The following is a 24,355-nucleotide window of genomic DNA, read 5'->3' as shown; positions in this document are numbered from 1 at the left end:
AGTTCTCCTTTGGAACATGTTACATGTTCCACTTATGTTTAGGGTAGAGCATTTAACATGTTCCAGCTCCTGCCTCCTCTGCCCCTCCTCCCTGTGATAGCGGGTGGGGGGTCTTCTCCCTGCATCCACTGTCACAATTTAAAAACAGCGAGGCTGTGCGGGGCTCTTCCCTGAGAGACTCCTCAACAATTCACATTTTCTTGTGAATGAATACCTACAAGTATCATGACAGCTTGTCAGTGAAATACTCGGGCGCTGGTGAGCTCTCCTGCTATTCTTCAGTTCGGTAATTGCCTGCCTGTATTAGGTGCAGACAGACAGCTTACTGAGTTATTTATTTATTTCAGGTACTTATATAGCGCCGTCAATTTACGCAGCACTTTACATATATATTGTACATTCACCTCAGTCCCTAACCCTCAAGGGGCGTACAATCTAAGGTCCCTAACTCACATTCATACATACATATACTAGGGACAATTTAGACAGGATCCAATTCACCTACCAGCATGTCTTTGGAGGGTGGGAGGAAACTGGAGTACCCAGAGGAAACCCACGCAGGCACAGGGAGAACATGCAAACTCCAGGCAGGTGGTGCCATGGCTGGGATTTGAACCAACGACCCTAGTACTGCCAGGCGGAAGTGCTAACCATTTAGCCACTGTGCTACCCGAATGGGTGTGGGAGTTCCTGCAGGATCCAGGCATTTCACCCACATTCAACTGATCGTGGGTGCAATGCCTTACAGACTTCAGTGTAAAAAAAATTATAAATGCACAATTTTTTTTTTTTACCTGCAAACAGATGTGCATTTATTTATTTTTTTTGTAAATGATGAACTTATCCTTATCCTTTTAGCTCTGCATCCTGTCTTTTAGCTGTCACATGCCAGAGCCCCAATGACAAGGAGGCGCTGGAATTTGACAGGTGATGGGGGAATGGCATAGTACCTTTAAAACGCACAGTTTTAAGTGTACATGGAGAGACGTCACAGCTCTGTGTACAGCGTGGACATTGATCTAAGAAGACTTCACAATAGTACAGGGACTGATTTGAATGCTAATGCGGGTACCAGCAAACCTAAGACATTAGTGTTAACAAGTGTGTAATTTTGGATAGCTGGGAACACCAATTGTACAAAACAACCTTTATGACATCTCCAGTGTGTCCAACACTATACCCGGGGCCAGAATTAAATTTTCTTGTGAGATGTAGGAATGTGCATAAGTGCATATTCCTAGTTCTCAGGCTAGGTTCACATCTGTGTGGGTGTTGCCGCTGCGGATCCGCACAAAAATCCACCCACACAGAAGAATGCAGACCCGCACTGGAAAACGCAACCATACTGGGAACCGAGGTTTCCGAGCGGGCTACGTTTTCACAAGAAGTGCAGGGCCTTCTTCCCTGCGTGTCCCGGGGAACGGGAGTCCATTCAAAATAATGGGCTCTCATGCCCACGGATATTTGAACCAGGGGTCACACCCCACTCTTATATGACAAGTTCCAGGACTCCCCTAACAATATGCCATATCATCGATGGTACATCATTCTATCAGATCTTCGCAAAGAAAGAGGCTCTGTGATAGCAGAAGATATCACAGAATAAAAGCCTCCTATAAATGATAGCAGCCACAAGAGACCCCCCCCCCCAATATTCACTTAAGGGCAGCTTACACTTGAAAGCAATGGTGCATTCAGAAGTCTGGCAGCTCACTAGTTAAGTTGGCCATACACAGTTAATTTTTTTTGTTCAGCCACTGATGGAGTTATCTCCTTCCCTGCCAGGACATTGTATTCTGAAAGCAGCACCCACAGCTGTCAAAATACACACATCTGCAGCTGCTGATTGAGGAATATTTTCAATTAAATCAAATGATCAGCTTCTGTTGAGGGGAACAGCCACACCCTCATCAAAATTTGTCTGGTCCCTGCTGAAGTGGCAACATTTTGATCAGTGTATGGTCAGCTTTACCCTACTGCCTGTTGACCTGGAGATGTGCTGTTCCCTGAAAGATATAGCAAGCATTTAAAAAAAGAAGTAGGGGTTTTTTTTTTTTTTTAATTTTTATTTGCCTAGGTGGATGCAGCATCGATCCGATACTGCATCTGTCCCCCCCACCAGCACCAAGGGTGAGAACTGAGCAATCAAACACCGCTGATCACTCAGTTCTCCCTGCTGCTCTGCTGGGGAGGGGGGCAGAGCAGATAGTAGTGATTGACAGTCACAGCTCTCTGCTCTGCCATCCCTGCCCTCCAGCAGGCTGTGGAAGGGGTGGGAGTGTCTGAGTCAGGCTCTCAGCGGATATCTGAGAGGCTGAGTTAGCTGTCTGTCCAGGGATCCAGGTGGATCCCGAGTTTGCAGTCAGGATCTTTTCCCAGCCTCAACCGGGTGAGTGACTTTAGCCCACTCTTGGCTGAAAACAGGTTACAGAAGTGCAGATCGAACAGCACAGGAGAAGTACAGCCAAACAAGCTTTGGCTGTATTTTTCCTTTAAGGGAAATTAACCTCTTGCCATCCGCCTGCTGTTTATAAACGGCAGGGCGGTGGCACTCCAGGGGTGGGTTGCCATTCATAAACGGCACCCGCCTTTTCTAGCTGTGCGCGCTCCTTGGGAGTGCGCAGCACCGCGAACCAGTGCCTGCTGTGTCCTCCGGACACAGTGAAACACCGATTGTCGGACGGGACCTCTATACGAGGTCCCGATCATGTGATAACTGATAGGCCAATCAGTGATCACATGCAAAGTAGTAAGCAAGATGTCACATTGCTTACTACGTGTGAAATCTGTGAATGATCACAGAGGTCACATGGTACAAGGCTATTCACAACAGCCTTGTACCATGTGACAAGCTGTGACCAATCACAGCTCACTCAGTATTTCTCAATGGCTGCAAGAATGCAGACAGAGAGAAAGAGAAATGATTGCTTTTACATCCTATATGGGTGTAAAAGCAATCACTGTAAGAAAAAAAAAAAAATCTTCATCACCCCCACAAGTAGTACAGTGTCACCATGGTGACACTGTACTGCTAGGGTGACAGTATGTAAAAAAAAAACAAAAAACATAAATAATAATATAAAAAAATAAAATAAAAATATAAAACAAATGTTTAAAAATTATAATTTTTGGTTATAAACTAATTTGGCTTTTTTTTTTTTTACTAAAAATATAACGGAATAAATTTTGGTCAAGACTTATGATGAAAGATTATTTATTTGTAAAATTTTATAAGAAAAACACTTTTTAAAAAATTTTTTGGACATTTTCATTTACATAGCAAAAAAAATAAAAATCCCAGCGGTGAATAAATACCACCAAAATAAAGCTTTATCTGTCTCAAAAAATGGTAAAAAATTCATATGGGTACAGTGTTGCATGACCACGCAATTGTCATTCAAAGTGTGATAGTGCTGAAAGCTGAAAATTGCCCTGGGCAGGAAGGGTGTAAAAGTGTCCGGACAGGAAGTGGTTAAGCTGCACGTGCACCTTCTATACGTTTTGATCTGCTGATCTCCGGAAATATGGTTCCTTCTAGCACTATGATAGGAAGCATGAAGCAGTCACCTACAGTACGCTTCCAACAAGTACATGAATAGCTCACCCTCCCTGATGCATGCTGTGACACCTAGAGAGGAAGTCACCTTGTCAGAGAGCACAACAGCCATCCTCACGTTTATTGCAGAGCCAGCTGTGCATTACAATGCATCTTAAGGATCATAAATAGGGTCACTTCACCAACATAGTAATACCCCAAAATATTAGTTCCTGAAATGAAAGTTGTGGGTTGGGACAGTGGATGCCTTCTGCCTTTTACCTGCAGATGGTGCACATGATGGTTTATCTGTCTATGAAGGTTTAGCAGACCTGGGGAGGCAAGTGTTTAGGCTGCCTATGATATATTGGGTCAGTAGCCTGTTGCCCCCTATGTCAGTGCAGAGATGAGCCCTACAGCTTATGGTCACACTGCATGTTCAGCATGAGACTACTTTGATCATAAAAACACTTTGCTTGTTTCCCAAGGCCGGTTCATCATTTTAGCCTGCAGGTGGTATTGGATTATCTGAATATCAGATTAGTAGAAATAATCAATGCAACGTTTGTTACAAAAGGCCGATTCATTGATCACCTAGTACATATTTGAATATGATCTTTTTTGCATTGGATTTCCTGTTGGGTGTCACTGCATGTGTTTATCATTGCATGTATATGTGTGCGAGGAGGGCACCATGTTTGCTGTAATGTGATGGTTTCCCCTCTTCCTCCTCACTATGCTCTCACTGACAGCTGAGGGAGCTCTTGCAGCCTACTATGGTAAGTGTGCACCATGTAGAAAGTAACTGATTGTAGATTTCTCTGCCTTCTGTGTTTTATGCTGATAAGGGGTAACCTATGTAATGATATTGCAGTTGTGGGTGAACACTGATGAGTGGGATCGCACACTGTTGTGTATCTCAAAGATCTCTCTGTTAAATATCACGCTTCTGTCCGTGGATGCAGCCATTTGTAGAATTCAGTTCATTTTATTCTCTTTAATGTAATATAAAATCATCAGACTATCCTGATCCAATAAATGAATGTGTTACATGACTTGCCTGTGCTGTTGAAAACGCAGCTTCTTCCAATGCTTGTCATGTGACCAGTGCCAGAGTAGAGTATGGTCATGTGATCTCTTCTTGAGGAGCTCAGGGGCTGTCATTTAGGCAAGGTCAGCCAATTAGCAGCACTGTTTGAACCCTGTTCTTCCCTTTCAGCTGAAATTAGAGGACCAATGCTCTAGCATGTGGTTACGTGACCAACACCGGACAGAGCCCAGAGCACTGTATCTGCAAGAAAGATCATTTTATCATTGGCTATTCTGGTATCATTGGTATGGTCATGTGATCTCTGCTGGAGGAGCTTAGAGGTCTGTCATTCAGGCAAAGCTAGCCAATCCGCTATTACCTTTTGGTTCACGTACCCCTCCCTTTAGATTGTAAACTTCCTGAGCAGTGCCCCCCTAATCCTTCTATATTGACCTGTATTGTACTTGTACTGTCCCGCTTTACATTTTAAAGAGCTGCACAAACTGTTAGCACTATGTTAATCCTATATAACAGCAAATTGCAGCCAGGGGTCAGTTATGGCTCATTGCTTGCTTTTATCCGGTCCTTGGGGCAATATTCCATCCAATGACCCCAACAATTGGGCTTGTATCTTCCCAATGGCACCAACAACTGGGCACAATTCTTCCCACTGGCACCAACGATGGAGCACTATTCTTCCCATTGACATCAACAATTGTGCATATGTCCTCCCACTGACACCAGTGAAGGGGCACAATTTCTCCTAATGACATCAGTGTTGGGGCAGTGTTTTTACCACTGACACCAGGACACTTTCTACTCCTACTTGTCTCAGTCCAGCCCCCCCAAAGTCTGAAGGACAGTAAACTGGCCCTTTGTTAAGAAAGTTTGGGAGACCCCTGCTGTATAATAATTATCAGCAGCCCTGGTTGAACCCTGTTCCTCCCATTCAGCTGAAATCAGAGGACAGATGCTTCTACATGAGGTCACATGACCAACACAAGAGAGAACCAGAGAACTGTATCTGCAGGAAAAGAGCCTTGTATCATTGGTTCTTTTGGTGTAATTGGTACGATCATGTGATCTCTGCTTGGGGAGCTCAGGGGTCTGTCATTCAGCCAATCAGCCAGCCTGTTCCTGCCATTCAGCTGAAATCACAGGGCTGATGCTTCGGCATGTGGACATGTGACCAACGCAGGTCAGAACACCATGTCTGCAAAAAAAAAAAGTAATTTTTATTGTTGGATCTTTTACCATTTATGTATTTGAAGGAGATGTGACATCAGGACTGAAGGGGGTGGTGATCTTATTGTAGATCCACTTTATTCTATATATAAATGATTGAAAAATCCAGCAGATAGAATCCTATGTTCCTTGTGGCTGTAGACACCTGTACTCTGGACTCACAAGGAGTTCACCCACCGGGGACCTACACCCTGAAAGTAAGCAAAGGCAGCAACATGTTGCCAGGTTCTGTGTTCATGAGAGATCATTGTCCTTCTGCAACCGAACTCAGCTTGGATATTCACCTTCTAAAATCTGTGTATCTTATTAGTTTGGAAGGAATATGACCATCTGCAGTCTTGCTGTAGTCCGTGTGTGGCTTGATTCCTCAGCCTGTATGATGAGCATCTTACGGTTTTAGTAGGACTCTACATGGGAGTAATACACTATCTGGCATATTCATTCATAAACCTGCCTGTTTTGTAGAATGTGTTACCAACGGGCAGCTGAGTGTTTCAACTTGTCATTCTCCTATGCAGGTGTAGCCGCTAGCTCCTTCTTCATAAGTGGAAGGTACGCCATTGACCCAGAGCTGCGAGGAGCAGATTATGAAAGGATAACACAAAACCTGGATGTGAACTTCTGGAAGTCTTTTTGGAACATCACAGAGATGGAATTGCTTACGGTGAGTAAAAATCAAAGTGTAAAATAGAACTTTCCCATTATACCCATCGGTCTCCCATTGAAAAAAAAAATATATATATATATGTGTGCTACAGCACTCTGTAATAAGTGCTTCTGCATTAACATTTTTCATTTGACTCATCTGCAAAGTCTCACGAATACCTCTTGATCCTGCCAATGATGTCCACCTAATGCAGCTTCCTGTGACAATGCTGCACTGATCATGAGTTCAGAGCAGAGTTGCCACTTTTATGTAGGCTGTGCCTGCTTGCACTATAGTTTGATGAAAGAATATTGCCAGGAGCGGGGCTATCAGAATTGTCACTGTTAATTCACAAGTCTGTAGCTTGTCAGTTATCGCCTGCCCACACCTAGTCCCGCCTACAGATATCTGGATTGACAGCTCTGCCTATGTTTCGAAAACCCTCCCACTGTGAGCTGCCATGTCTAGGAGGTGGAGAATGTGAGACACAAATGAAAGGATTTTTAGCTCGGTCTAGGAAGGTACATTTTTTCGTTTACTTTTTAAATGGGCCAGGATGTGGGCTAGCTGTGGGCCAAAGAAGGATTAGAAGTCCATTTTGTGTATTTCAGAGCTCTGATAAGACAAATGTAGATTTCAGAAGCTCTGTAAGTGGGTAAATTCCTCATTTTCTGCAGTAAGGTGAAAAATCTTCTGTGCCCGAGATCTCTTTCCCCTCCCCCCCCCATCCCTCTCTCCCCCCCCCCCCCCCCGATCCCTCTCCCCCCCCCCCTATCCCCCCCCCCTATCCCCCCCCCCCCATCCCTACTCCAAGCCCTCTCTAACTCCAGTGTTGTGCTCAAAAGCAGCATGTCACTGTCTGCTCTCTCTCCTCACTGGGCAGATTGATAGCAGTAGGAGCCATTGCCTCCTGCTGCTGTCAGTCAGCTTCTATGATGAGGAAGTAGTCGGAGGCGAGAACCAATGTCTTTGTTTATGGACGCAAGCAGTAAGGCTTCAAAGTGAGCCCACATGAGTGCCCCCATTGGAAACAGCTTCTTATGGGGGCACTCACTGAAGAGGGGGAGCCAGGAGCGCCGACGGAGGGACCGGAGAAGAGGGCAATCGAGGCTGCTCTGTGAAAAACCATTGCACATAGCTGGTAAGTGTGACGTGTTTGTTATAAAAAAAAAAATACAGATTTAGAATTACTTCCATGTATTTACAGTTTCAGCTGATTTTGTTTTGTTAGCTGTTATTTTAGTTTTTAGTTGTTATACTGGTTTTCATCAATTTTTTTTCCTTTTTCATTGCAGTCTTTGGTTGGAATAGCCACAACAGTCCGCATCAACAAGACCCTTTCTGTGCCTCCCGAACTGCTTGAGATGCCACTCTCCTCTGATCCTCAGCTCACCGTCCCCATCAGCCCTCCTGTAGCTCATTCTGGACCAGGTCCTGTTAATATGCGTCTCATCTCATACCAGCTGCGTGAAGGCCAGGTAAGTGACCGGTCATCGTCTTATCACATCTGTTACTTGTAGTTGCTGATGTTAAAGCCAAACTCTATCTTCTGCAAAAAGTAAACATTTAAACTCAGGGTGCTAAATACATTTTGCAAAAAAAACCCAACTCAGCTTGTTGAAAATAATAAAATTGCAAAGTCTTCCATACACACACTGTGACTCATCAGGGAGTGTCAGACTGCTGCTGAGACACCGTTGCTTCCACACAGAGAGCCCCGGTCCCCTCTAAGCCACAAAAAGGTCTTTGCAAACTTACTATTTTCAATATTGATTTTAAAGCAGAGTTCCACCTGAAAAAAAAAATATAAAAGTCAGCAGCTACAAAAACTGTAGCTACTGACTCTTAAAATACATACAATTACCTGTCCCTCGGTCCAGCGGTGTCCTCACCACGGCTGGTTTCACCGGCCATCTTCTGTCCTAGTCACCGGCATCTTCAGTGTGGGCACCTGGCTGTGACAGCTTGCGGCTTCACAGCTGGGTGCCCACTGCACATGCGCAAGAAGTTCTGCGATTTGTGAATGGCCCCGTAGTCTTCTGGGACCTGTCATGTGTCTCAGAAGACTACGGGGAGGGAGGGGGGAGAGGAAAACTTCTGCTCCGACTGCCTAGGTGATCACAGCGGACGTGGGAGCGGGTACCTGTCAAATTCGGGTACCCCCCCCCCTGCTCCCCAAAGGTGCAGTTTTTAATGGTGAGCGGGGGACAAAGACTTAAAGAGGGACTTCCCCTTTTGGGTGGAGCTTTAACAGTTTAGCTGTAAAAGGTATAGTTGATCCATAAGATTTTTATGGAGCCCTGACAGCATCCAAGATGTGTGCTCCTTTGTGATGGATTGATAGTCAGATATTTAACCATTTGCTCATATGTGATAGGCTAAATGGTGTACCATAAGTCTAACAGACATATTCACCCTACAGATTTGGGAAGGAGGCACTTTGGTGGACACAACATACTTCAGATCCAGGGGCGGACTGACCATTTGGAAATTCGGGCACTGCCCGAGGGCCCGGGGTCAGTAGGGGGCCCCATGAGATGCCCCTGGTACCTTTTTCATTGGCTTTTTTGAGTTTTGGCAAGGACACAGGGGCCCCATGATCCCCTACTGCCCGTGGGCCCCATGAGTTGTCAGTCCGCCCCTGTTCAGATCTGTCTGTGCAGAAGGGGTGTTGATAGTTTTCCCTTTTTAAAAGAATAGGAAAATCTTAAAGCACCTTATCTATACTGAAAGAGTCTGCCAGCATCACTGGCTTGCTGCTCTTCCATGTGCTGTGATTTTATTTCATATATAGAATTTCCGGTTCACCTTGAATTTGTTGACTGTGTGTCAGATATTGTGATTAGCTTCTTTGCTGAAGGACTGCTGAGATGCAATCAGAGAGAGAATTTGCAGAAAGCCAATGCTGATTTGCACTGAGAAAGAGGAGTAAAGCACAATCTCTAGGCAGTACTTTCAGCCAGGAAGCGAAGCTTGCACATGTAATGAACAAATATGGCTGTTCACATATACAGTGGGGATCGAAAGTTTGGGCACCCCAGCTAAAAATTTGTATTAATGTGCATAAAGAAGCCAAGGAAAGATGGCAAAATCTCCAAAAGGCATCAAATTACAGATTAGACATTCTTATAATATGTCAACAAAAGTTAGATTTTATTTCCATCATTTACACTTTCAAAATAACAGAAAACAAAAAAATGGCGTCTGTAAAAGTTTGGGCACCCTGCAGAATTTATAGCATGCACTGCCCCCTTTGCAAAGCTGAGACCTGCCAGTGTCATGGATTGTTCTCAATCATCGTCTGGGAAGACCAGGTGATGTCAATCTCAAAGGTTTTAAATGCCCAGACTCATCTGACCTTGCCCCAACAATCAGCACCATGGGTTCTTCTAAGCAGTTGTCTAGAAAACTGAAACTGAAAATAGTTGACGCTCACAAAGCTGGAGAAGGCTATAAGAAGATAGCAAAGTGTTTTCAGATGTCAATATCCTCTGTTCGGAATGTAATTAAGAAATGGCAGTCATCAGGACAGTGGAAGTTAAAGCAAGATCTGGAAGACCAAGAAAAATATCAGACAGAACAGCTCGCAGGATTGTGAGAAAAACAATTCAAAACCCACGTTTGACTGCACGATCCCTCCAGAAAGATCTGGCAGACACTGGAGTTGTGGTACACTATTCCACTATAAAGAGATACTTGTACAAATATGGTCTTCATGGAAGAGTCATCAGAAGAAAACCTCTTCTACGTCCTCACCACAAAAATCATCGTTTGAACTTTGCAAATGAACATATAGACAAGCCTGATGCATTTTGGAAACAAGTTCTGTGGACCGATGAGGTTAAAATTAAACTTTTTGGCCGGAATGAGCAAAGGTCCGTTTGGAGAAGAAGGGGCACAGAATTGAATGAAAAGAACCTCTGTCCAACTGTTAAGCATGCGGTTGGATCAATCATGCTTTGGGGTTGTGTTGCAGCCAGTGGCACAGGGAACATCTCACGAGTAGAAGGAAAAATGGATTCAATAAAATTTCAGCAAATTTTGGATGGTAACTTGATGCCATCTGTGAAAAAGCTGAAGTTAAAGAGAGGATGGCTTCTACAAATGGATAATGATCCTAAACACACCTCGAAATCCACGGGGGATTACATCAAGAGGCGTAAACTGAAGGTTTTGCCATGGCCTTCACAATCTCCTGACCTCAACATAATTGAAAATCTATGGATAGACCTTAAAAGAGCAGTGCGTGACAGACAGCCCAGAAATCTCAAAGAACTGGAAGACTTTTGTAAGGAAGAATGGGCAAAGATACCTCAAACAAGAATTGAAAGACTCTTGGCTGGCTACAAAAAGCGTTTACAAGCTGTGATACTTGCCAAAGGGGGCAGTACAAGATATTAACTCTGCAGGGTGCCCAAACTTTTGCAGACGCCATTTTTTTGTTTTCTGTTATTTTGAAAGTGGAAATGATGGAAATAAAATCTAACTTTTGTTGACATATTATAAGAATGTCTAATCTGTAATTTGATGCCTTTTGGAGATTTTTCCATCTTTCCTTAGCTTCTTTATGCACATTAATACAAATTTTTAGCTGGGGTGCCCAAACTTTCGATCCCCACTGTAAGTACAAAGGTACATGGCTTTAATGCATATCAACACACAAAATGAAGTAATCTTCTCACATTTATATGCATTATGAAAAACACATAACCCTTGCAGAGTCTATTTTCCATGCTGGTGATTCTGTAGCAGCCCTACCCATCCTATAGATGCTTGATATTAACTCCATCTTCTATAACACTCTGCTTCTAAGTCGGCAAACGTGCAGGTCAGGATTTTAAGTGTTCCTTACAGCTGAAAACAGAAGAAAAGGATTAAACGTAACCCAAATCTATACCATCATCTGAATTGTGACAATACTTTTAACACGCTTCTCTTTATTTCAGGAGAGCGAGGAACTAAACACCTTCACAAAACCTGAAGGTCCTCTGAGCCTTGACCTTCGTCTCCGATCTCGCTCAGCCCCTCTCTCTCCAGACCTGATCATCCATTTCCACGGTGGGGGGTTTGTAGCCCAGACCTCAAAGTCGCATGAGCCTTACCTCAAGATCTGGGCTCAGGAGCTCGAGGCGCCCATCCTGTCTGTGGACTACTCTCTTGCCCCAGAGGCTCCTTTTCCAAGGGCTCTTGAAGAATGTTTCTATGCCTATTGCTGGGCTTTGAAACACTGTCAGTTGCTGGGTCAGTACACACTGCATTTGACTTATATATTTTTCTGATTTCAGTAAAACATCTCAATTTTTATTGTTGCTTTGAATCAAGTGGAAAAGGGTTGGAACCTCTTTCTGGTTTTTATTAATGTCTTTGCCCCCTTGGGAAAAGGGGTAGGGGATTCCTCACTTCCTGTCCCAGTAGCCTGTCCTCAGTCTATCCAAAACTTAGAAAAAAAAGAGCAGCTGACCCACTGCATGGTGAAATAAAATCTTGCCTGGAGTTCTGCTTTAAGTATAATTTTTTTTTTAAGGATGAGCACAAAGCTCATACTCGCCTGACCCACCGATCCTCTGGAAAATTGCCCTCCCCCATAGTCCAGCAGTGGACTGTTCCTGTCTATGGAGCGTACTTTGAGTATGCTGACATCAGGAACAGTTCATTTACTATACCACTGGACTGCAGGGGGGCAGTAGCCAAAGGGGATTTGTCTTTTGCAGGTAGGATCGGTGGGTCAGGTAAGTATATCTCAGCTGTTCTCTCCCCTAGAGCAAATCGAGCAGTTAACCCCTGCAGTGCGGGCACAGCCCCACTGCATTGGTTAAGAAAAAAATTTGCCTGGTGTTCTGCTTTAAATAAAAATTATAATGATTCATGGTCAAATATATTTTTAAACGTTTTTGATCTCTATATATTTTATATTTTATTTACAACATTTTCTACATGTTAAAGGGTTTCCAGAGCATTATGGTTTATTTATATTGACAGAACTGTAGTTGAAGATTACTTTGTAACTTCCATTGTCTCAGCCAGGCCTTAAACTTTACTTCTTTCTGAGAAGTTTCCAAGGTGTTAAATCTATTATAAGACTTCAATTGGCAAGACCTTTAAAGCTCATGTACAATTATTTCTATACATTTGCTAGTTATGTATAAAATGACATTTGTGTGTTTTTGTATTTTCAGGCTCCACAGGTGAAAGGATCTGTCTGGCTGGTGACAGTGCTGGTGGTAACCTTTGTATCACCGTGGCACTGCGTGCTGCTTCTGTTGGGGTTAGATTGCCAGATGGAATAATGGTTGCCTATCCAGCCACGTTATTACAGGCCACAGCATCCCCATCCCGCCTCCTGACGCTGATGGACCCTCTGCTGCCACTCAGTGTACTGTCAAAGTGTCTTAGCGCTTATGCAGGTACAGATTTTTTTTCTCTGGATACTGCAGAGATCAGCAATAGTGCCCAAAGTGCACTAATTCATAGTAACTGATCTGATTTTACCCTAAGATTTGTCCTAAGGTGGTCAGTACAATAAAAGACAATTAACTATTGAACTAAGCCCTAATTGTAAATCATCATCTTTGGCAAATAACAAATCTATACCTCAACGAGGGTGCGTTTCCCTACGCACCATCTGGGCAATTGGTGAATCTAAAATATATAACCTTTATTCAAATATATAAAAAGTGTATGCTCAGTTGTAATTAATGCCTATTGGAGTGGAATGTACTGCGCACAACAATATGACTGGATACCATTGCAATTACTTACCTTACATCCAAATGGTTAATAACACCAGACCAAATCAAATACCATACCGTTTTAGATGAAGTGACGGCATAAAAAGAGACACTGTAGTTTGATCATCAGCCTGTCAGCTTGAATATATAATCTCTGTTAAGGAAACAGAGTTACCCCATGGACAAAACTAATTAGATAGTATAATCTATCTTGCTACAGATATGTAATACAGGTACACTATCCACGAGCTTAAATGTCAGCCTCTCATGGACAAGCCCCATACATCACCATATCCAGAAAAAATACCTCACTGTCTTGAGGAATGCAAATGATGCACTGCAAAATGCAGTACAGACCTCTCCAAAAAAAATTGGGGAGAGGAGTGAATACCATGTGCATTCAAAAAGTGCTCCCAAAGAAAAAAGGAAACTCTACATGTTTCACTCCAGAAAACAGAGCTTTGTCAGGATTATAAAGAATTAAAATAGGTCACATAGTGGCTGAAAGTTGCGCTTAGCTGCACATGGTGGCAAAATGGCCGTTTTCTGGTGCGAAACATGTAGAGTTTCTTTTTTCTTTGGGTCTTTCTTTGGAAGCACTTTTTAAATGCACATGATATTCACTCCTCCCCCCCCCCCTTTTTTTTTTTGAGAGGTTTGTACTGCGTTTTACAGTGCATCATTTGCATTCCTCAAGACAGTGAGGTATTTTTTCTGGATATGGTGATGTATGGGGCTTGTCCATGAGAGGCTGACATTTAAGCTCGTGGATGAGTGTACCCATATTACATATCTGTAGCAAGATAGATTATACTATCTAATTAGTTTTGTCCATGGGGTAACTCCATTTCCTTAATAGAGATTATATATTCAAGTTGATAGGTTTATGATCAAACTACAGTGTCTCTTTTTATGCCGTCACTTCATCTAAAACCGAATGGTATTTGATTTGGTCTGATGTTATTAACCATTTGGATGTAAGGTAAATAATTGCAATGGCATCCAGTCATATTGTTGTGCGCAGTACATTCCACTCCAATAGGCACTAATTACAGCTGAGCATACATTTTTTATATATTTGAATAATGGTTATATATTTTAGATTCATCAATTGGCCAGATGGTGTGTAGGGAAACGCACCCTCGTCCAATGTAGATTTTTTTTCTGATTGGTTACTATGGGCTAATTGACATTGTGCTTTAATTTTTTTTTTTTTTTGAAGGGGAGGCATAAAAAGAGACACTGTAGTTTGCTATAAATTTGAGGAGGTATTTATCTCTACCTTTTTTCCACTCTTTTGCTTTCATGCAGGTACAGAACGAGTCTCTGTGGATGATCGAGCAGTTGAAAAGCACAGCTCACTGAGTCAAGTGAAACGAGGGACTGCATTATTTCTCAGAGATATCCGACAAGGAGCGGCATCCTGGCTGAGTAATCTAATGGAAGGGAGCAAGGACAGGGCCAATACAGGTCAGACTTTCAGCGTAGAGGGTTGGTGGGTACCACAAGGTGCCTGTTAGTAGTCTATTGTGTAATTTGTTATAAGTGACTCAGTCCTCCAGACTGCATCTACAACTGAAATATTACATTTAGGTGGACTGACACTCTAAATTCCCATTATCACAACTGTCTCAAACTGAAAATGTAGGAGGCCACACTGCCTGCTGGAATAACAAGGCAGGGGAGAAGTACTTAAAGCTGAATGCCAGGCTAGGCCTAACTAATTTTAAAAGTGTTCCCTCCTAACACCTACACTAACTAACCTGTGTAAAAAACATGTATATACTTACCTATTTTCAGGCCGGGCTGGTCTGGTCTCATGATCAAGCTCCCGTGTTAGTCAGCAGCAGCTACAGGGGAGAGAAGGGTGTGCCGACAACAGATAAGCCATAGGAGCCTATGGGTGACATAACTACTCCCAAACACTCCAGCTGCTGTCAAGCGCTCTCTCCTCTCTCTTGCAGCCATCACTGCCTGAGATCACGTGTTCGGAGTGACCTGAAAATAGGAAAGTATATATCAAAGTATATATCTTTCTTACACAGGTTAATCAGCATATGGGTTGGGCGGAGAGGGGGTTAGCCTGGAATACCATTTTAAGATTTATTTGACCTGCATTTAATCTTCAGTCCCTCCAAATCTTTCATAAATAGCTTGGAGCTTACTGTTTATGTAATTAGGATCCTAAAACTCGTTCTAATTGTAGTTTACAATTTTTGTTGCAGACACAGTGAGAAAGAGTGTATCAGAGGCAGCATTGGCGGAAGAGCCTGCTCTTAACCGCAAGGTGTCTTTAAAGAGCAAAACCTGCCAGGATCTGAACCGCCATCAGTACATCGAACAAAACAGTTTTGCGGTTGGAATTCCAAACCAGAACAATGGACAAAGCGGAGCCCTGAACAAACACGCAAACAGAGGAGCACAGTCCAATAACTCCTCCGCAAACGGCCAGCATTCACCATCTTCCCTGTCCGTCCAGTCAGAAAGCAGTGATGTGCTGTCTCCCAGCAGCTCACAGAGACCTGTCAATTTCTTCTTGACAGGGAGCGAGAGTGAGGGTGACACTTCTTTTGACAGAGAACCTTCTACACACTCTAAAGAGAACATTCCCCCTGCACACTCCAGTGAGGACGAATCATCCCCACAGTCCCCCTCCACTTCTCTTCTGGGCTTTCCAGATGGATTTCAGCCTCTGCGCTCTCAAAGTGGTGTGGCTCACATGACCTTACAGACTTCTGCTATTGTGCATAACCCGTACATGTCCCCGCTGCTGGCTCCTGACAGTATGCTGCAAGGACTTCCTCCCATTCACATTGTGGTGAGTACAAGGTGGTGGTGGAAATCGGCTTAGCCAAACTGGCAGCACATAGCAGTGTCATTGTGCAAACTGAAGATATGCTGATAGGATTTCAGCTTATTGCAGAAAGATTAGGAAAAAAATATATAAGGTTCTGTGGCCTACTGGACTTACTTCATGTTTAATTCAGTAATGTTGTGATGTATTTTACTTACAGACAGAATTAGGCTGGCTATTTACGATGTTTTAAACAGATTTCGACATCCACACAAATGAGATGAATGGAGGAATTCCCCCTCCTTCCCTGCCGGGACGGTGTATTATGACAACAGGACCCGTCCCTGTAAAAAATACACTGATCAGAGACTGCAGCCGCTGATCTACAAAGGCTTTCCAGCTTGTTCCTGCAACCAAAGTCGATTGTATGATTGACTTCTGTCCAGCAGGGACAGCAACACACTGATCAATCTTGTTTAGTGCATACCCAGATTAAAGCGGAGCTCCGGTCTCTGGTGAAAAAATTAAAAGTCGGCAGCTAAAAAAACTGTAGCTGCTGACTTTTAAAAAAACAGACATTTGACTATCCTAGGATCCAGCGGTGTGATCGCCACAGCCAGGTTCACTGGCCGTCCTGTGCCCCGGCACCGGCATTCTTTTTCTGGATGTAACAGCTCTCGGCTTCACAGCCAGGTGCCCAATGCTCGTGCGCAAATGGCGCTGCGCATTGTGAATGGTCCCTCAGTCCTCTGGGACCTGTCATGTGTCCCAGAAGACTGTGGGCAGGGGGGTTGGGGGAGGGGGGATTGAGGAGAACTTCCACCGCTTCCAGTCGCTTAGGCGATTGCAGCAGGATTGGGAACGTGTACCTGTCAAAATTGGGTATCCACTTCCCCCCTCCCCAAAGGTCCCAAACCTTAACAGGGAGTGGGGCACAAGAACTTAAAGCAGGCCTTCCTTTTTTGGGTGGAGCTCCACTTTAGGTCAGAGCAGGACCCTGGGCAAGGTCACAATTTTGTCCTTCCCATCCCTTCAATTGAGATTGATGGGGATTACAGTGGCCAATGAAAATCCACCTATTTACGGTGTCTGTCCTGGTATGGCACCAGCTGCCTACAAGTATATCTTGCCTTGTACAACTGACAGGAAATAACATAACTTTGAGCAATTGCACTATTCCCCTTTTTACTGTAGGAAAGTGACAGTTGTCAGCCTTCTGGACATCCACCAGGGCCCAGGCTGCATTGTGGATGATCTGGCTCTGATTGTACCTGATGTGCACTCTATTGTGCTAACCTTTTGTGATCCCTTAAAGAGGACCAGTCACATTTGGGCTTATTCAATTGGACTTAATTATTTTATAATATTATAAGCATGCAAGCTTACCTACTATATACACTTTTGATAATAAGTCTCTAATTTAGCAATGCTTAGTTTTGTCTGAGGATGATTGAGTCAGAACTTGGAGGTCTGACTGTTCTTGCCATGTCAACTGGCCAGAGTCCAATTTAAAGTAGTTGTAAAGGCTGAAGGTTTTTTTACCTTCATGCATTCTATGCATGGAGGTGAAAACCATCTGTGTACAGCAGCTTCCTCAACCCACCTTATACATACCTGAGCCCCCTTGCAATCCAGCAATGTGCATGAGAACTTTGTCTCTCCTGGGTCTCTATCTCCTCGTTGGCCTATGGCTCCCAACTACTGTCAATCACAGCCAGTGATCCAATGAGGAGAGAGCGGGGGGTGGGGCTGTGCTGCTCTCTGTGTGTGAATGGACACACAGAGCAGCGGCTCAAGAGCCAGCCTTCTCAGGTGCCCCCATAGCAAGCAGCTTGCTATGGGGGCACTAAGTAGGAGGGAGGGGCCTGCAGCACTGGCAGGGGACCTAAAGATAGGAGGATTGAGGCTGCTCTGTGTAAAACCATTGCCATTGTTTAACAACAACAAAAAAACTTTTAATATCACTTTAAATCATGTTGGATTACACGCCTTGAGGTCCATTAATTCATGTCATTGTGTACAGAGCTGTCACATGTACAAAAATGTTGGGGTTAAGTGTTGACATTTATAGATATAGGAGGATCAATGCTAGTGAAACTAAGAAAAGCAGACATTGTACATTGTAGAGACTTGGTATGACAGCTGCTGGTAACTGATGCCATCTATTTGTCATTTAGATAAATATATTGTAATTTGGAGAGCCAGAGATGACCAGCCATTGAAAATGATAGTCTTTATTGGACCTTCAAAACAAGCTAATAAAAGGCAGCCTTCTTCAGCAAAAATAAAGCAAACAGTCCATAAACCTGGTATAGTTAATACAACATAACAGCTCACCACCAATATATCAGTCCCACACTTAGGTTTTAAAGTACCTGTCAGCTTCAGGGTATAGGAAAAACCGCAGGAGCGCAGTAAACCGGAGTCTTAGCTTCCAGATAGTCTACACTTTTTCCACTCCACACTACCCCATAGTACTGATTCCTTCCTGCTGCTTTTCTTGCCTCCCTTGCAGGTGGGTTAACCTTTTCAGGACCTAAGTCCCTGTGAGAAGGGTTTGGAGGCTCCTTCCCACCCAAGTCTCTCTGAGCCTCCGAATTCCGGGTCCCAAATGAGGATTTACCAATCCTGAGAGTCCTGAAAGTACCCCGGAACCCCTCATGAGGTGAAAACCCCTGAGCGCTAAAATTGTTCCTTAAACTCTCCCTTAAAGGGACCACAACCCAAATAGTGGGGAAATATATCCCCCATACAGGACCGAACCCTGGTGCCCTGTGCAATATATATTTACAGTTTCTTTAGTATTGTACTATTTGTCTAATGCCCGTTTTCATGGCAGTTTCTTGTTCATGCAGGCCTGTGCGCTGGACCCGATGTTGGATGACTCCGTGATGTTTGCTAAGAGACTCCGTTCTCTCAATCGGCCAGTCACCCTGCAGGTAGTAGAAGATCTCCCTCACGGATTCCTCAGCTTATCACAGCTGTCACCAGAGACACGAACTGCCACAGCTGTGTGCGTCCAGCGCATCCGGCAAGTCCTGAGAGAAGAGCCTCCTGCCCCACCTCCTGCTGCTCCCCGCAAACACCGCAAACTGGAGAGGACGCTGGGGAAGAGCGCAGTGACCGATCGAGAGATTGGAGCCTGAAACCCAAAATAACTGTCTCCATAACATGCAATAATCATCTACATTTAACACCACTGGTCACTCTGATTTTGCTGCTTCCATTGTTCTGAATCACAGATTTCACCAGCAGTCTTCACTGTGGTCACTGAGAAGTATGGTGCACATGCTGAGAATGGGATTTGGTGAAGAACCTCTTACACACATAAGGTGCTTCTGAGTAAATCTCTGGGACACCCCAGTTGACAGAGAGCTGCTCTAAATCTTGGATTCTGACTTTTGTTTAGCATCTACTCTGGGGTCCTGTGGGCCACCAACATATTTCTCATGGACACGAGTGAGGTGGCTCATACAGCGGAAAAAAAACATGCTTCTGGACACTCGGAAGGCACAGGTACAGTGTAGAGCTTGCTGCAAGCAGCCTATCAAAATCAACGACAGACTGTGGTGGCTGGACACTGTTCCAAGTAGGGCCTAATGCAAACAGACACATGCCATGAGCACATATGGCCCTAAATGCAAATATCACTTGGAACCTGTCCAGCTGTCATGTATTACAGCCTGTCGTTGATTTTGACGCTTTAACCCAGGTGTCCAGAAATGCCTGTATGAACCAACTCGCTTGTGTACATGAGCCCCAACACAATATGAGAGGAAGAATAAAGAAAGGAAGGAAAATCTGACTCGAGATTGTGAGCACTGCAGACCAACTCTGTCCCTTCTTCCTTCAACATTTCAATAAATCCACCCACTATGGTGTTGTCGTTGGCACATTTATACATGACCTTTGCCTAAGTTCCACTGTCCCTATGAAAACCACTCTTCCACGCTGTGGCTTCCTCCAGTGGCCTGTTGATGTGTCATATGGTTCACATTACAAGGAGGCAGCCTCCATTGCTTGAATATTGGTGCACATTACAAAATAGCCACCTGAAGGTTTGACCGCAGGGTTTTAGCGGTAGTTTCTTGATTTTGCTTGTGCACATTTATTGTATGTAACGTGTATATATCTTTTCAGCTCTAATTTTCCATCTGTATTTATCATTTTACATTCCCTCTCTGTATTTATATATATATATGTGTGTTTAGGGTCTTGTACTCCACAAGTTTATACTTTTATCAAACGAAAAAGTAAATTTTTTTATTTATAAGAGCTATACGTTTTATGCAATTAATTTACTTTTTTTTTTTTTTTTTTTGAACATGCTAAGACCAGGTGTTTTTAGCTGGGCTCTTTAGGAAAAACTGTCTTGTGACTTGGGTAGGGAATATAAAAAGCCTTCCCTTCAGTCTAGCACAGTTACAGGATGTTCTCCTATACTGAAATAGCTTACTCTGGTTTCACTGCACACTGTGATCTTCTCGCAGTGTGTATTAGAAGCTGAAACAAGTTAGATGGAGTCTGCCTCATTTCATGGCTGGAGGGTGCCCAGCGTCAGATAATAGTGCTTTCCTACCCAGCCTGACTGTCCCTGGCCTGTCCCTTTCATTCATTGAATTTGATTTCTTTCAATCGTGGAGGCTCAGCATCACCTGTGAGTGTTACCTATGGTGGTCTGCCTAGGAACACCCACCTTTCAAACCTGACATCCACCCAACCATTTCGAACTCCACCCAGGATCCAGCCCACTGCTTGCTTCAGGGTTAAGGGTTCTAGAGAGGAGTACTGAGGCAGGGTGCTGTGTTGTTTTTAGGAAGCTATGGACAGCACTCTGCCGCCCTCTCCTGCCAGCCATAATTTGCTTTTGCATTGCATAGAAAAGAAAGACCTAGTAATGATGTCACTAGGTTCAGCATTAGGTATGTAATAAAAAACAGATTGTATTTAATCATTTCATTAGTATGTTCATGTGGGAGCAACCAGGGAGTATACACAGATTATACTTCAGCTTTAAAGTGTATCTCTAGCAAAAACTTTTTTCAATTGTGGATAAAGTGGAAAAGGTTTAGAACCTCTGTCGGTTTTTTTTTGTTTTTTTTAATCACTGCCTGTGTTCCTGCTAAGGGAGATTTACCCAATTTGTCTTCATTGTTATAGAGGCAGAAAGTGATGGAAACTAAAATTAGACAAAGGTACCTAGCATAAGATAAGGAGGTGACAAGTTCTCTTCACCTGTCTATACACTATATGGCCACATGTTTGTGGACCTCTTACCAACACACCTATATGAGCTTGATGAACCCATTTTCAAACCATGGCCATTAATATGGAGTTTGCCCATCAATTTGCAACCATAAGCTGCTCCCCTCTTCTGAGAACACTCTTCTTAAGATTGTGGAATGTGTCTTCAGATTTTGGAATGTGTCTCTTCAGCCAGAAGAGCAATTGTGAGGTCAGGTACAGATGGTGGATGAGAAGACTTGGTTCACAATTGAGGTTCCAGTTCATCTCAGATGTGTTCAGTAGGGTTGAGGTCAGGGCTCTGTGCTGACCATTTGGGTTCCACCACATCAGATTTCTCAAGCTATGTCTTTATGGAGCTGGTTTTGTACTCACTGGCACAGTCATGATAGAAGAAAAGAGGGACCTTCCCTAAACTGTTGTTAGAAGGCTGGAAGTGCACAAACCTGCCTCTCTAGCATTAACAGTTCCCTGCCGTAGAAACACTTGAACTCAGTAATTTGGAGGGGTGTACTCATACATTGCCCATGCAGTATACAAGTGTAGTCTCTTCAGATTGATTTTGCTTTGGTATGGGGCCTGAACACCACTAACAGACCAGGGAAAGAAGATTTCAGCTTTTTATACCCACATCCTCAGCATGTCTCCCATGAAGCAATAGGATCTTTCTCTTGGGTTGTGTTAATTGGCTTTATTTACAGATTTCAGCAGCTCTTCAGTTTAAAACAGTATCCCACTTATGCATTTGACCACCCCTTTTTTTTTTTTTGACTTGAGCTTTGGTTAGAACAGGGGCGAGTTATCTATTGCTAGGCCCAATCACGCTTAAGCTTTCCATTGTAGTGCCTTAGAGTGGTTCTAAATGCTGAAGATTTTTTTTTCCTTCATGCATTCTATGAATAAAGGTAAAAAAACCTTGCCTGAGCCCAATCCCAATGTGCATGAGAGCAGTGGTTCCCTGGGTCTCTACCTCTGAGACACAGGAGCCGGATCCATTTGCTCCCACTTGACAATCACAGCCAGTGGCAGGCCTGAGCCACGCTCTGTGTGTATTATTGACACACAGAGAGGGGCTCAGGAACGAGGATGCATGAGTGCCCCCAGAACAAGCAGTTTGCTCTGGGGGCACTCAGCAGGGGGAGGAGCCAGGAGCACTAGCGGAGGACACAAGAAGAGGAGGATCAGTGCTGCTCTGTACAAAACATTGCGAGAATGGGGATAAGTATGACGTGTTTGTTATTGGAAAAAATAAATCTGAATCTTTAGTATCACTTTAATGTACATTGCATTAAGATAACTCATGGCTACCAATGTACCACAATAGACAAAAAAAGTGCAGGGCTTTTTTTGACAATGCAGTGCTCTACAATCCACGATATATGCGTTGTATGCTGCAGTGCATTGGGCTCTACTGTACAACATGCTAGGGTTCCAATCACAATGAATGGTGCCACACATAGAGCATAGTGTGACAGCACTGGCAGCGTGCGTTGCCACAACCATGAATAGGCCCTCTATGTCCCAACTGGGGAGACTTTATCTGAATTCCTGTTGTCAGTACAGGAAGTGAAGGGTTTTTTTTTCTCCAGTGGAAACTCAAAATTAAAATACGGGCAGAGGTTCTAAATTTTTACTACTCAGGCTGAAAAGGTGTTTTTAAAAGTATCAGCGCACCTATCCTTTTACCTCCCATTCTCTGACCCAACAACCTTACACCCTCCAGAAAATGCATACACATCTCAGTCCAATGGCTGCAGCTCTGCTGTTTACATCTAGCGTTGCAATCCTTCAATGTCCTGTCTGCGCCTACCATTATAGACTTTTATGGGGAGCCATATCCCGAGGTCTGAGATGCTTAAAGTCAGCCAAACAGAATCTTACATTGACCTGAATAAAACCTGATATTCTGATTGGCTTGTTACAGACAGTTCTACTGTCAGGCTCTTTCATACATAAGCCCATTGTAGCATAGGTGATCGTTCATATTGACAAGACGAGTGTATGAGTCAGTGTGTGCAGACGGATATAGCTCAGTACACAGACGTTGAGCAAGGTAGGTGTTTTATGTGTATTCAGCCTATTTGTTTTATGTATCTCAAACAGGAACTCAGCTGAAGGCCTTGCTTTATTTTTTAACTTTGCTTTTGGACATTCACCTACATCTTCCACGCTGCGGAGACGGACATTTTGCAGGCGATTCCTCCGCGATGTCATAGGCAGTATTCTCGATGACATAATGGCCTCCTCCAGTCTGTGCAGGAAGTAGGTGCCTTTTAGTGCATTTTAACCCACAAGATGGTTATGCAGTTCCAGCGCTGTCAGATGCATAATGTTCTTATGTAGGGAAAACCACTAATTAAAGTGTACCTGTCACCTGGACACAGGGTGCGGCAATAGTCACTGGTTGATTATTACCCACGCTGACCGGATGACAGATCCTCTTAAATGTTGCAGTACTTGCTTAAGTCGTCCTCATCAGCAGAGGGCTGACAGGTCATTTTAATAAGTTCTAAGCACTCTTTTATATTGTCTGTACATTACCAGCACATGTGTATAATAAAATTGTTAACCTATGTATATGTGTGTGTATATATATATATATATAACAAATATATATATATTTTATTTTTTTTTTTTTAAATATCTGTATATTTCTTCATACTGATTGTCTATCTGTACATACACTGTGCACTCATATGTGACTACATTGTTCTAAACACACAAATATCGGGCTTTTCTTAACATGTGCAAGGAGCAGTGAGTAGAGCAGTAAAGTAGCTCATAGCGTCCAATCTGAAATCCATGGTTTATAATGGACAGATGAATAAATCTCCTTGTTGCTGTGGTTAACATACTCGTTGCACTTTTGTTTCGCCCATGTGAGTTAATGTGTACACACCTCTATGGACATGTACATGTTTGGGGCTTACGCACAGGGGAGTAGAATTTTACACAGGATCCTATGTAAAAAGTAATCTGTAGTGCATCTCTGCTCATATGTATGCATGTCCGTATGGAGCAGAGATGTGTATGATGTTCAGATCTGTCATTCAGAATTACTGGATACCAAGGTTTTTTTGTGCCGCCGCTGCTGCCTACGTACTGTTGATGTTTGCTTATCCACCTGGGACCT

General features: G+C 43.5%; 1 protein-coding gene across 3 annotated transcripts in view; it reads left to right on the top strand.

Annotated features, from left to right (window-relative positions):
- Window positions 1-23,799, top strand: part of LIPE (lipase E, hormone sensitive type) — a 59,660-nt gene extending 35,861 nt beyond the window's left edge. For 2 of the 3 annotated variants that reach the window (XM_089687380.1, XM_089687382.1), the window contains exons 4-11: window positions 4,288-4,314; window positions 6,329-6,474; window positions 7,752-7,934; window positions 11,403-11,697; window positions 12,633-12,860; window positions 14,496-14,654; window positions 15,410-16,002; window positions 18,834-23,799. In XM_089687380.1, the coding sequence (XP_089543506.1) occupies window positions 4,288-4,314; window positions 6,329-6,474; window positions 7,752-7,934; window positions 11,403-11,697; window positions 12,633-12,860; window positions 14,496-14,654; window positions 15,410-16,002; window positions 18,834-19,124 (1,922 nt within the window). In that variant the 3' untranslated portion in view covers window positions 19,125-23,799. The remainder of the gene's footprint in view (window positions 1-4,287; window positions 4,315-6,328; window positions 6,475-7,751; window positions 7,935-11,402; window positions 11,698-12,632; window positions 12,861-14,495; window positions 14,655-15,409; window positions 16,003-18,833) is intronic. The other variant, XM_089687381.1, reaches the window with a different exon arrangement.
- The last annotated feature ends 556 nt before the right edge of the window (window positions 23,800-24,355 follow it).

This window comes from Staurois parvus, unplaced genomic scaffold, assembly GCF_062004578.1.
Source record: "Staurois parvus isolate SC_StPar_1 unplaced genomic scaffold, SC_StPar_1.0 ptg000423l, whole genome shotgun sequence".
Classification (NCBI taxonomy): domain Eukaryota; kingdom Metazoa; phylum Chordata; class Amphibia; order Anura; family Ranidae; genus Staurois; species Staurois parvus.
Note: the sequence above shows the minus strand (reverse complement) of the source record. Positions and strands in the feature narration are given on the sequence as shown.